The 14,892-nt window shown below is 42.6% G+C and overlaps 1 protein-coding gene across 2 annotated transcripts in view; it reads right to left on the bottom strand.

Annotated features, from left to right (window-relative positions):
• The window catches only part of EXOC6B (exocyst complex component 6B), a 454,956-nt gene that overhangs the window by 198,131 nt on the left and 241,933 nt on the right, over positions 1-14,892 (bottom strand). For both annotated transcript variants that reach the window (XM_074951959.1, XM_074951960.1), the window contains exons 9-11: positions 3,047-3,130; positions 2,844-2,890; positions 291-411 (exon numbers count right to left, since the gene is read on the bottom strand). In XM_074951959.1, the coding sequence (XP_074808060.1) occupies positions 291-411; positions 2,844-2,890; positions 3,047-3,130 (252 nt within the window). The remainder of the gene's footprint in view (positions 1-290; positions 412-2,843; positions 2,891-3,046; positions 3,131-14,892) is intronic.

Here is a 14,892-nt window from a genome sequence, read left to right as displayed (position 1 = left end):
CTACTGGTGCATTCCAAAAATGGTCGAGCAAATAATGGAGAAATGGAAGCGAGAGCCAGTATTTACTATTTTCAGTCCCCCAAACAGAGGAGAGCACAGTGAAGGATGATCTAGACTATCCAGAGCCATGAGAGCTGAATAAAGCCTTATCAGTATATAGGTATATATGCAGTATATTTTTTTTTAAAAAAGAACACAGGCAAGAAACACCAAAATAAAAATCTAACCCCTAAAGACTAAGATTGTTTACCTGTTGCTGCAAAGATAATGAATCTGTTGCTTTTACTTACTGAATGTGTTCTTAGCGCGGCAATAGTTTTTGACAGAGCCATTTCCCACAGTTCATCAATATAGGCTCTATTGACCAAGCCCTGGGTCGTATGTAAGATGTGATCTTCAACTACAAAAAAGCTAACAAAGGAGAAGGCACAGCTGTCAGACGGTAGAGTCCCTATGACATCAACATGGTTTTAAAAACACATGCAACTGACACACGCAAAACTAGCAAAACTCTCATCCACCCTGCCTCCACAAGAAAAGCAATCTGCTGCCCAATTCTGTCTATGTGCACAGAAATAAACACCAGGCGATAGACAGCTATAAAACCCCACTGACGTTTTGAAACTAAGCTTTAATTTGTTGCTAGCAGCAAGTAAACTGGTAAACATCAAATTTAAAGTATGTGTCAAGGAGACAGGTTTAAAATAATGTCACCAAAATCCAACACACCCCACAACACAGTTGTCAGAGGGCAAACACTTCCTATAATCTTTCCTACTGACCAATGGCTGCCTTGTGATCAATTATGCTGCAGTGGAGGAAAGAGTCTTTGGGAAGATGCCCTGTTCTGCATGAAAGGAAAGGGAAGGACAGCAGGATTATGGGAGTGGAGGGAACTAATCAGCAGCGACTTGCCTTCTTGCTCATTTTCCTGCATTTATAAACTCAATCCATGCATTTGTTTAGTCTCTGGTTTTCAAGTCTGTGCCAACTTCCCTGCCTCAGAAATGACAGGTTTTTTTTTTTAAAGCAGTGCTAAATAAAGTAAACTGGGTATCAGCATATGGAATAAGAATCAGGTATTTCAGTACATGGGATATTTCCAATTGTAGGAATTTTTAATCACAGAAGCATAAGAGTTAGACCTAGAAGTGACCTGTTACATCACCCAGCCCTATCTCTTGGCCCATCTAGGACTGTGCTCTATAGCACATTTATTAAATGTCTTGTCCAGTCTGCTTTTAAAAGCTGAAAGCGTGGAGGTCTCCACCCAGTCCCTTGAGAAGATAAGAGATCTCACATTGTCAGGAAGTTTTCCTGACTTTTAGCTCATGTTAGTTTTTCCTTCATTTTTTATTACCTCAGTGTTTCACCTCAAATATTTCTTCTTCTCTGGTGTTTATACTTTTCACATGTATGTAGACTTATGTTCCCCTTAGGCATTGCTTAGTCAATTTAGAATTTCATATTTTTTTTATAAGACAATTATTCTGGCTCCATGACAGAAGACAGGGGCATTGTTCCCAAGAAATGGATTCCCTAAACAAGTTACACAGAAGAGTCCATATATTTAAACCAGAAGCAAAGCTAGCATCTTCAGCTTTAACCTGTTCCAACTGCTCCAGGCACGCTGTTCATCAGCCGCTGAAGTCAACAGGACTATTCATGTCCTTAAAATTAAGCATGTTTTAGTACTTTTTTTGACTGAGGCTAAAGTGCACAGCACCTTGCAGGATCGGACCCCAGATGGTCTAAACACTTTGCATTATTCATGTTGCTACATTAATTAATCAATATCTTCATTATAAATCCCCGTTTATCTGTTTATAACCACCATAAAGTATTGTTCATGGCTAAAATAAGGACAGTCTTACAACACTTTGAAATCCTAAAATGAAAGGAAATCTACAGACACAAAGTATTTTTTTTATTATTAATATGGAGGCATAACTCCTAGCCACATTACTATATCACTAGGTTTCCCCCCTAATTTGAATTATCCCTCTAGAGTGCAATCAATCCACTCCAATCTCTAGTTACCAAATATTTTTGCCAAATCAGAACAAGGAGTAATAAGTGACGTGCAATCCATTAAAAAAGCTTAAGACAGAAACCCTAGATTATATAAAAATATCTGCTCAGTGGAGGAAGCCCATTAAGGTATTACAAATCAGTGACAGGATGCTATCAGTGTACATTTTAATAATGTTTGCTGCTCAGATGGATATAACTGTATGCTGTGATTTACATTCAATCCTGGTTGATTACATTTCTCCAGCGTATCCCATCTTTTCAGGGGCAGCAGCCTTATCTTCTCTTCACTCAAATTCGGGCCATTTTTTGGAAGAGACTGTTGCTAGACTGTAGTTTGCAGCAGTAACTAACTCATTTTTTAAGCCACAGGAATAGAGGCTGAATGATCACACCAGCAAACACCCTTTCCTGAGCGAGGCAAGGAGTGGGATATCAAAGAACTATAATCAAGAGGATTACAACATCTGCATAATTCAATCAGATTGGCCTATTCATCTCATTATAGCAGCAAGTTGACATACACCGTGCACAAAACATGTTTACTCTCTTGAACTCACTGTGAAATTTGCAAGCAGTGCACAATAACTGTTCAGTCTTTAGAAAGCCTGCACTAGTGACACAGCACGGTTTATGGGTGCAGTAAAATATGACTCTCCTCTTAAATGTTTAGGAAGCACAAACCACACTTTTCCTGTTTTGGCTCCTAAAAAGAATTGTCAGAAAGATCAACATTTCCTTTTTTTGTGTGTGCTATTCAACAACACAGCACACACATATTTCGAGAATGTGTATATAAAAAGAATACCTACCCTACAATTTGATTAAAATACTTCCTGTAGCCGTCTAAAGTTTCGTGCTGCAACAAAGAAAAGGGAACAAAGTTTAAAACGAAGAAGGGCAGTACAACTGGGAACAAGAGACCACACACATAGAACAATATGTGCAGAGATAATGTGCTGCTCCTTTATTAGGCAAAGTCTCTTTGATCACTAAAGCTATTAGACAGTCATACCATATTTGAGGGGGGCTGAAGCACCAGTCTAGCCTGTTTTCTTCTCTGTTTCCTGTAGTAGTTCTCAAAGGTTTCTCTGGCACCCTGAAAAACAGATCAAATGAAGTCAAGTTCCTGGCCTTAGAGTTAACCCCAATAACCTCCACATACAACTGCTGCTTTTACATGTTAAAAGTTGATTTACACCATTTTTTTCTGACCTCAGTGTCAACATTCCTTTAAAAAGCTTGATCCAAATACCAGTTCATTCTGGATATTATACAGGTAACTATTTTGGCACAAGTATTTCTGAAGAAGCCTGCTATGTTCACAGACACACGCTCTTCCAACACTACTGTGCAACATTTCTGCGAGCATCCATGTCTGCATAGCACCCTTACTGTACTACAGTGCAAATCACAGTTCTATCAGATTTAGCACACGTCAAAAAACCTAGGCATAGTGGAAAATGAAATCATTTCAAGAGAGAACAAGCAAACTTTTTGTGAGAAGGAACAAACAATGCTGGAAAAAGGTTACAGAAATTCCTTTAGACACTTACATGTCCCTTACCACCATTATAGCTGAGCACCCTCAGTAAAACCCAGACGTAAAAATCTAGGACTAGAGCTCTGGTCCTACAGTTCTATACAGACAGGCCTCTCCCACCTGACACAAAGGAAGCTACCTCAGTTAACCTACACAGGGTGAGTGGTTTCCCCCTCACTAGGGAACTTGAGGAGTTTCTATTTTTTTATCATTTGGTGACTGCTTCATCTTGTCCACATCCAGGAGGGTGGCCATCCAGTCAGCACAAAAAAAAAACCAAACTTCTGAGCATCCTCAGAATCCCCCTTATTGAGGCATCAAGACATCCAAATTCTGCCCAGGTTATGTGGCTACTGCAGCATCTTCTTGTTTTATCCCTTAACATTCCTACCTTACTCTGTTACCATCCTTCCCTCCCCACCCTCTTACCTACTGACCGCTCTACTTACCTACATGCCTCCAGCTTCCAACCAGGACACACCACACGATCCATTGTCTACAGCCAAGCTCCAAGATACAACCGCATTTGCTCCAATCCCTCAGACAGACAAACACGTACAAGATCTCTATCAAGCATTCTTAAAACTAAAATACCCACCTGCTGAAGTGAAGAAACAGATTGACAGAGCCAGAAGAGTACCCAGAAGTCACCTACTACAGGACAGGCCCAACAAAGAAAATAACAGAAAGCCACTAGCCATCACCTTTAGCCCCCAACTAAAACCTCTCCAGCGCATCAAAGAGTTACAACCTGTCCTGAAAAATGATCCCTCACTCTCACAGATCTTGGGAGACAGACCAGTCCTCGCTTACAGACAGCCCCTCAACCTGAAGCAAATACTCACCAGCAACCACACACCACACAACAAAAAACTCTAACCCAGGAACCTATCCTTGCAACAAAGCCCGATGACAACTCTGTCCACATATTTATTCAAGTGACACCATCATAGGACCTAATCACATTAGCCACGCCATTAGGGGCTCATTCACCTGCACATCCACCAATGTGATATATTCCATCATGTGCCAGCAATGCCCCTCTGCCATGTACATTGGCCAAACCGGACAGTCTCTATGCAAAAGAATAAATGGACACAAATCTGACATCAGGAATCATAACATTCAAAAACCGGTAGGAGAACACTTCAACCTCTCCGGCCACTCAGTAAAAGATTTAAGGGTGGCAATTTTGCAACAGAAAAGCTTCAAAAACAGACTCCAAGGAGAAACTGCTGAGCTTGAATTAATATGCAAACTAGATACCATTAACTTGGGTTTGAATAGAGACTGGGAGTGGCTGGGTCATTACACATATTGAATCTATTTCGTTAAGTATCCTCACACCTTCTTGTCAACTGTCTAAATGGGCCATCTTGATTATCACGACAAAAGTTTTTTTTTCCTCCTACTGATAATAGCTCATCTTAACTAATTAGTCTCTCACAGTTTGTATGGCATCTTCTAACTTATCTGTCTCTGTGTGTATACATATATATATTTCCATTCTATGCATCCGATGAAGTGAGCTGTAGCCCACGAAAGCTTATGCTCTAATAAATGTGTTAGTTTCTAAGGTGCCACAAGTCCTCCTGTTCTTTTCACCCTCTTACTGTTTCACATCTGAAATTGGATTACAAAATCCTTAGGGCAGGGACAGTGTCTCTATTTGCACTTTAAAGACCAAACATTTTTTTCAGATACTGTACAAAACAAATAAGAACAACAACTCCTAAGTATTTTTAGTCTGCTCCACGCACAACCAGAGACTTGGGTCTTTTTTGTTTAAATGGAGAAAGTGAATTAAAAAGCCAAACATTTGTTTCTATACTTCCCACTCATAAACCTCCTCCCCATATTATTGTACAAACAGAGGTTGAGTTAACAGCCCCTTTATTAAAAGGTTCTCAGGAAATTTCTACCGTTAATATTTCCAGCAGTGCAGTCACACACGCTCCCCTCCTTTGTGTGTAGATTATGGAGCTCCAGCAGGTTAGGTAAAATGTAGCCACGCTGATTTCATTGTGAGGCCCCTCCAGATATCGTCACCCATGTGCTCTGTGTACCTATATCAAATGTGGGCAAACTACGGCCCGCGGGACCATCCTGCCCAGCCCTCGACCTCCCAGCTGGGGAGTCTAGTCCCCGGCCCCTCCCCTGTTGTCCCCGCTCCCCCACAGCCTCAGCTCACTGCGCTGCCCGCGCTCTGGCCCACCGGTCCTGCTGGGCAGTGTGGCAGCGTAGCTGGCTCCGGTCAGGCAGCAGGACTACGAGCTCCTGCCGCTCTGAGCAGCATGGTAAGGGGGCGGGGAGCAGGGGGGTTGGATAACGGGCAGAGGGTTCTGGGGGGTAGTCAGGGGACAGGGCACAGTTGGATGGGGCAGGGCCGTCAGGGGACAGGGAGCAGGGGAGGTTGGATAGGGGGTGGGATCCTGGGGGAGCAGTTAGGGGTGGGGTTCCCAGGAGGGGGCAGTCAGGAGACAAAGGGGGGGGGGGTTGGATGGGTTGGGGACTTGGGGGGGGGCAGTCACAGGGCAGGAAGTGGGAGGGGACGGATAGGGGACGGGGGCCAGACTGTTTGGGGAGGCACAGCCTTCCCCACCCGGCCCTTCATACAGTTTCACAACCCCGATGTGGCCCTCGGGCCAAAAAGTTTGCCCACCCCTGACGTAGATCTTGGAACACAGGGTTTTCAGGTTTTTAACATTGGTTCTCTATTTGTTAGAACATATGCAATACCTTTGTCCTTACTGAAGGTCAAAAGACAAACTAAGACTTGGTATAAACTAACTCAGACCTGGCTTAAGCTAGGGCAAATCTCCTGAAGTCAATCAAGTTGTTCCACTTTGTACCAGGGCTGAAATTGGTTTTAAGTCAACAGCAAGTTTGACATTTTAAAAAGAGGCATTTATGAGCCAGAAGCTGTTTAGCAATAGTCTTTCCCCATGTCCCATCCTCTCTCTCTTCTGACATTACTGCCATCTGTCCCCTCATGCTCTCCCTTCATTTTATCAGCTGGTGTGGGATAACAGGATTGCAAGTCAGGGATTCATAGACTTCAAAGCCAGAGGGCACCATTATCATCATCTAGCGTCTGACCTTTTGCATAATACAGGCCAGAGAATTTCACCAAGTGACTTCTGCCTGCATCTAGTTGACAGCTTCTTTTAGAACTTTTAGAAAGACATCCTTAACACTCAGCTCCTTCCTGCAACCACAGGTCTCAGACCTCCCCTTCCACCTCAACCTAGCTCCTCTGTGAGGATGGAAGCCATTTCTCTGCAGGCAGACTCCCCATTTGACGACTCCTGTTTGTTATGTCATCAGCGTTAGAAACATCAGCTTCATACTTGCAAGTGGAAAGAAACTAAGGCAGGGAAACTCCAAAACTCAAAGTAAAATTGAGCAATTTTTTTTTTACAATGGAATTTTCCTTTAGAAAGGTGCCATCTGGGGATTTAATAGGACTAGCCTCCTTCTTAGGAACTGCAAATGGTGCCCCTACCTAAAGTGCTAAAAATCTTCAGAATTCTTAGCTGCCAGACTTGCATAATAAATACATAGACATTTGTCAGGCTATTGTTGCTATCCATTTCCTCTGACCTCCTAGTGAGTGGGATGATAGTATTGAGACCAAGCTTCTTGTCCCAACTCCACCAGTGATTTGCCCCGTCACTTTACGCATGTCATTTAACTTTTCTATGGCTCAATTTCTGCAATCTCTATTAGTGGCATAATAATGTTTAACTGCCTTACAATGGGTGTTTGTGATGTGAAAAAGTTTGAGGCCCGTGACAAGTGCAAATTACGATATTCTAATTGTAGAATCTTTGAAACAATTTCTACACATCTCTGCATTTCCTCTATGCCATGCAGCAATCCGATGGCTATTATTCAAGCACTTTTCAAGACCAAACCTTGCAACTGTATCTTCATTATGGGCCAGAGTTAGATTCCTCTCCACTCCCCACAAATATGGTGCTCGTCTTTAATTTTCTGTTGAATTTAGGGCTGCTGAAAGGTGCAAGACTTGTCCTTGAGACTGAAGCTCCCCACAACCCACATGACAAGCGAAGCACCTGCAGTACTAATGTTAACTCCTCCACACCACAGCCTCCAATGTGCCTTGGAGGTTGTCTAACCCATTCATCCCTTGGCTACTTTGCTGACACTGCCAATATGGGTGGAAATTAATACCTGATGTAGTCGTGGCTTATACGATGAGGATTTTGTTGACTAGGAACTGGCTTAAAATGACCAATCCATTCCAATTGGCCAATTTAAATTTAAAAAAAAGCTGTCATTACCAGCGTGGTCTGGATTTGAATGTAGGGACCAGAGTAGTGGTTAAAGGCTCTGTATCCCATTCCATTCCCTTCACTTTTATTCTTATACATTCCTTAGATCAGAAATGCAGAATCATGATCCTCAGGTTACAATGTACATTAAGACAAAATTTATTTCAGCTCATTTTAAGTTTCTTTTGCTAACCTCTCAACAGTTGTCTTGTATCATCCCATCTTACATCTCTGCCCCTGAATTGGCAAAATGGATGATACAGACTCAGCTACATGACCACATCAATCATCCTCAGATCACTGCAAGATGAAGGCCCCCTTCAGTAAGGTAATTGCCTATCTTGCTAAATGGTTAGGCAGGAACCTTTCCACAAACAACCAAAACAGGTTGTTGGCAAGAGAAAGTCTGTCTCTCTACTTTCAGAGTAACAGCCGTGTTAGTCTGTATTCGTAAAAAGAAAAGGAGTACTTGTGGCACCTTAGAGACTAACCAGTTTATTTGAGCAAGAGCTTTCGTGAGCTACAGCTCACTTCATCGGATGCATAGACTACCTCAAAGGGTGAACCTACCAAACACACCTCTGACAGCATCATTCAGATTCTTGATTGAAACCACTCAGAATAACATGGGGCAGTCGCCTGTTAACACTGAATTCACAGAGCAAGCTCACATTAAATTCTAGTTTTTCCTTCCCAAAAAACACTACTGAGAAAAGCAACCTCAACTGACTGGGTGAGTTCCAGCAGCGTACAGCACCCTCTGGGAAGTGCAAACAAATGAGATTAGGTGCAATCTTCAATGCGGAAGGGAGTACACGGGATTCCTTCAGTCACTGAAACCAGCCACTGCAATAGCTTTATACAGAATCTTCTGAGAGTCAATTGGTGGTTAATTTCCAATTATTTCCTGTACATAGAGGTTGTCATCTCACCAAACAATGTAGGTGAGATTTTGAGGTGACCTCAAGGGCTTATTGGAGTCTTCAAACACAAGTCACTAGGACCACAACAGCAATTTGAAACTGGTCAGACATTTTAAAGAGTAACTTAAAGAATAACTTAATCCACGATGAAGTTTCTGCTCGGAATAGCTCCCAACCAAGGCACAGTTTTACTCATCCCTCAAGATGCACAGCTAAGAACTCTCCTTCCTTTCCATACATTCTAAGGGAAAAGATGAGGAAGAGTCCCAAATATTGCCCTTACCCTCTCCTACCATTCCCCCAGCCACCTGTTCAAGTGCACTCTTCCATCTTCCCAGCATCCCATACCCCTTTTTGCTCAAGTCCCCTAGTGACTCCCACAATCTCTCTGCTAGCTCTGACAAGGTCACACTCTCATTGTGCGTGCTCTGGGGCATTACCCTCCAAAAACACTACCTAGGCAACAGGACTTTGCATAGAAGGTGCCTTTGGTGTTGAACCTCACTGCAGAAGAGCACTAAGGAAAGCCTACCTCACTCAAAAGCCGCCAGTGCAACCAAGCATCTGTCTTTCCCCAACCCAGTGTTTGGGAGCTAAATTGCCAGCTTTGTTTTCTGAAATATTTTCTATTTGTCTTTTTTAAATACTCTGCCCATCAGCAATTATTTTACACAATAAAATAAGGGGGGGGCGCGAGAGTTGTTTGTTGAAGATGAAATATTTGAGGCAGCTTTACGATGTTCCCTCCCTTTCTTTCCAACGTAAGCAGAGGCTAAGACTGACAAACGATTTCCCTTTGGAAATCGCTCCAGAGACACAATGTGTAGAAGTGTTATTGCTTGATTTTAAAACAGAGTATTGAGACTTGTGGCTTTATCCATAAACTAGTCTCTTCATTTTTGAATGAAACCTCTCCATCCCGCGCAAACTGCCATACTTCGTACACTTCAGAAAGCAAATGCCTCCATATTTCAATATATCAAATGGCTTGAGTCCTAGATTTGAGGGCTGGCGGGGGGGAGAGAACGTAATTGGAAGACAAATTTGAACAGAGATCCTAGAGATCAGAGACAGACAAGACATGCTGGTTCATCCCACTGATCTCACAGGCAATGCCATATTGTTCCCTGCAGAACCTTGGTCAGTCAATTTTTAAACGTCCCAAGTAATGTGAACGAAGAAATTATTCCAAAGCATAAACCGAGCTCTCTCAGGAAGTCTTTCCTGATATTCCTGATATGAGTCAGCAGCGTGCCCTTGTTGCCAAGAAGGCGAATGGCATATTGGGCTGCATTAGTAAGAGCACTGCCAGCAGATCGAGGGAAGTGATTATTCCCCTCTATTCGGCACTGATGAGGCCACATCTGGAGTACTGCATCCAGTTTTGGGCCCGCCACTACAGAAAAGATGTGGACAAATTGGAGAGAGTCCAGCGGAGGGCAACGAAAATGATTAGGGGGCTGGGGCACATGACTTATGAGGAGAGGCTGAGGGAACTGGGATTGTTTAGTCAGCAGAAGAGAAGAGTGAGGGGGGATTTGATAGCAGCCTTCAACTACCTGAAGGGGGGGTTCCAAAGAGGATGGAACTCAGCTGTTCTCAGTGGTGGCAGATGACAGAACAAGGAATAATGGTTTCAATTTGCAGTTGGGGAGGTTTAGGTTGTATATTAGGAAAAACTATTTCACTAGCTGGGTGGTGAAGCACTGGAATGGGTTACCTAGGGAGGTGGTGGAATCTCCATCCTTAGAGGTTTTTAAGGCCCACCTTGACAAAGCCCTGGCTGGGATGATTTAGTTGGGGTTGGTCCTGCTTTGAACAGGTGGTTGGACTAGATGACCTCCTGAGGTCTCTTCCAACCCTAATATTCTATGTTTCCACCAACATTTTCCCCCTTTCTTAATTTCATCCCATCCTCTTAATAATATTCCCCTGTACATCCCTAAACAGTTTCTCATTCCTTTTTTTGTTCTGCACTCCCCATATATTAGAAAGTGTGTTTTTCCTGGGTTGTTGCTTTGCTAAACTATACATATTTTCACTCTTGATCTATCCTCAGTGTAGTCAGCCCTCCAAAAGTTATATTTGTTTCTATTCTGTGAACTCCCTCTAATACATCAGAATTGTTCTGGTAATAAGGTGACCAGAAATGAATGCAATATTCCAGGTTTGTGTATTTTTAAATCTTTTATAAATGAGTCAATATGGAGGACAGAACTGCCATAGGCAATGAATAACCTATATTTTATATTGTTCCCTTATAATCACTACACAATGTCATTACTAATGGTTACTTCTGTTCATGTCCCTATTTCTCTTTTTCTAAAATGCTATCATGTTAGTATCTAAAGGCTGTTCAACAACCAGATTGCCCAGAGAGCCTATTAAAGCATCACTGACCAACTCATGTTGTCCTGCCGCCCTTCCTATCGCTTTACTACTCATCTGATCTTTTCTATAGATGGTCTCCGTGTCTTCTTGTCCGTCACAAATGTTCTCAGCTTCTTTCTAGTCATATTCATCGATTACAAGGCCACAAGGGACCACTGTGATCATTTAGTCTGACCTGCTATATATATCACAGGCCAAAGAACTTCCTCACAATAATCCCTAAAGCATATCCTTTAGAAAAACATTCCATCTTGATTTTAAAATTGCCAGCGATAGCAAATCCATCATAAACCTTGGTAAACTGTTCAACTGATTAATTACCTTCACATTTAAAAATTTACACACCTTATTTCCAGTTTGAATTCATCTAGCTTTAATTTCCAGCCATCGGATAATGTTGTACATTTCTCTGCTAGACTGAAGAGCCCATTAGCAAATATATGTTCTCCAAGTAGGTCCTTATAGACTGTAATCAAGTCAGCCCTTAATGTTCTCTTTGACTGAGTTTCTTGAGGCTATCATTTTAAGGCTTGTTTCTAATCCTTCAATCATTCTCTTGGCTCTTCTCTGAACCCTCTCCAATTTATCAACATCCTTCTTGAATTGTGGGCATCACAACTGGACATAGTATTTCAGCAGTGGTCATACCAATGCCAAATACAGAGGTAAAATAACCTCTCTACTCCTACTTGAGATTCCACAGTTTGTGCATCCCAGGATCGCATTAGCCCTTTTGGCCACAGAGATGCACTGGGAGCTCATGTTCAGCTGATTATCCACTACGGCCCCCAAATCTTTTTCAGAGTTACGGTTTCCCAGGACAGAATCCCCCATCCTGTAAGTATGATCCACATTCTTTGTTCCTAGATATATACATTTACATTTCACCATATTAAAACACACACTCATAGAATCATAGAATATCAGGGTTGGAAGGGACCTCAGGAGGTCATCTAGTCCAACCCCCTGCTCGAAGCAGGACCAATTACCAGTTAAATCATCCCAGCCAGGGCTTTGTCAAGCCTGACCTTAAAAACCTCTAAGGAAGGAGATTCTACCACCTCCCTAGGTAACGCATTCCAGTGTTTCACCACCCTCTTAGTGAAAAAGTTTTTCCTAATATCCAATCTATACCTCCCCCATTGCAACTTGAGACCATTACTCCTCGTTCTGTCATCTGCTACCATTGAGAACAGTCTAGAGCCATCCTCTTTGGAACCCCCTTTCAGGTAGTTGAAAGCAGCTATCAAATCCCCCCTCATTCTTCTCTTCTGCAGACTAAACAATCCCAGCTCCCTCAGCCTCTCCTCATAAGTCATGTGCTCTAGACCCCTAATCATTTTTGTTGCCCTTCGCTGGACTCTCTCCAATTTATCCACATCCTTCTTGTAGTGTGGGGCCCAAAACTGGACACAGTACTCCAGATGAGGCCTCACCAGTGTCGAATAGAGGGGAACGATCACGTCCCTCGATCCGCTCGCTGTGCCCCTACTTATACATCCCAAAATGCCATTGGCCTTCTTGGCAACAAGGGCACACTGCTGACTCATATCCAGCTTCTCGTCCACTGTCACCCCTAGGTCCTTTTCCGCAGAACTGCTGCCTAGCCATTCGGTCCCTAGTCTGTAGCGGTGCATTGGATTCTTCCATCCTAAGTGTAGGACCCTGCACTTATCCTTATTGAACCTCATCAGATTTCTTTTGGCCCAATCCTCCAATTTGTCTAGGTCCTTCTGTATCCTATCCCTCCCCTCCAGCGTATCTACCACTCCTCCCAGTTTAGTATCATCCGCAAATTTGCTGAGAGTGCAATCCACACCATCCTCCAGATCATTTATGAAGATATTGAACAAAACCGGCCCCAGGACTGACCCCTGGGGCACTCCACTTGACACCGGCTGCCAACTAGACATGGAGCCATTGATCACTACCCGTTGAGCCCGACAATCTAGCCAGCTTTCTACCCACCTTATAGTGCATTCATCCAGCCCATACTTCCTTAACTTGCTGACAAGAATACTGTGGGAGACCGTGTCAAAAGCTTTGCTAAAGTCAAGAAACAATACATCCACTGCTTTCCCTTCATCCACAGAACCAGTAATCTCATCATAAAAGGCGATTAGATTAGTCAGGCATGACCTTCCCTTGGTGAATCTATGCTGACTGTTCCTGATCACTTTCCTCTCATGTAAGTGCTTCAGGATTGATTCTTTGAGGACCTGCTCCATGATTTTTCCAGGGACTGAGGTGAGGCTGACTGGCCTGTAGTTCCCAGGATCCTCCTTCTTCCCTTTTTTAAAGATTGTTTTGCTTGTGCCCAATTCAGATTGCTCTGTATCAGTGACCTGTCCTCTTCATTATTTATCCCTCCCGCAAATGTTCCTAAAAGCAGCTGTTTCACTCTGCATAAATTTAATACTCAACAACTAATACATTGGGCATATCTGCAAAATCTATTCATCTCCTTTTTTAAAAATAGAAAAAGACAAATATTAGTGGCCTAACAAAACAGAAGTCACATTGAAAATATCTTCACACTCTACACATCTTGAATCAACTAGCAGCTACAGGACAGACAGAGAGTGAGGTTTCTAAGGTATGTTTCAGAGGATCTGCAACTCACTATGAAAACTTTCCTCCAAAGCAGACTATTGTCTGTGCAAATGGTTTTTTATATCTCAGTGCCTGTCTCTGGGGTAGACAGTCCCCAGAAAAGAGGGAAAAAACCACACATGCTTGCTCTTTTATTTAGATTTATTTGATTGGAACAGATTTCTCTCCCTCCCTGCCCCCCACCATTCAAGCAGGCAGCCAAAGATTCAAAATTACAGTCACAAACTGCACATTTATTCTAATCACCGGTCCAGGAAAAGCCATCAATAACACCATATGTTTTATAAAATTACTGGGCAGAACTTTATTTTTCAGATTAGCTTTGGAGCATCCAGTTCACAAACTTGGCAATGAGCGCCAGATAATTAAACTTGTTGATGATCACCACATCAGCTGCCATAAGGGAAAATGAAATATAATCACACGAAGGCAGATGCAAGATTTAAGGAATCAAAAAAAGCTCTAGCTAAGGGTAGCAGAGGTGAAAGTGCATCCAGTTATGAATTACATGAGGATAGTTACAGTAAGTTTCATGTTTTTCTTTAATATACATTTTCATCTAATTTATTTTTTCTGCCATTTCAAATCATTAATGCACGGCTTCCTAATTTCTCAGAAGGTTCACAACTACATGCCTAGCAAAGGGTATTTTGGATCCAAAACATGCTGAACATGTCACGTCTCACTAGGATAACAGAGGTTTAAGCGGTGTCAACCCTGAAACAGAAAACCGTCCCATGTACAGAATGTACTAATCATTGAAGAGCAGTAGGTCACTGTGTAAAACATGGTAGTGATAACACTTTGCCCGGATGCAGTGATTGTCAGCTGAGACACTCCAAGCATTTTACAAGTATTTTTTTAATCCTCATATCACCTTTAACATCCGCAGAGACCAGCTAGGACTTCTGTGAGATCTCACGCAAAAGAGACAAAGTAAATGGCACAGTTTGCTATTTATGCACCTCAGAAGGTGGGAGGGCTGGGTTAGTCATGCTGGGATTTGAATCCAGAGTTACAGGGCGTCCAGGTATTTCAAACTAAAAGATTTAGCACAGCCTTCCTACCTACTATAGTCAATTAGTGCTTGATT

Source organism: Natator depressus, chromosome 4 (genome assembly GCF_965152275.1).
Source record: "Natator depressus isolate rNatDep1 chromosome 4, rNatDep2.hap1, whole genome shotgun sequence".
Classification (NCBI taxonomy): Eukaryota; Metazoa; Chordata; order Testudines; family Cheloniidae; genus Natator; species Natator depressus.
Note: the sequence above shows the minus strand (reverse complement) of the source record. Positions and strands in the feature narration are given on the sequence as shown.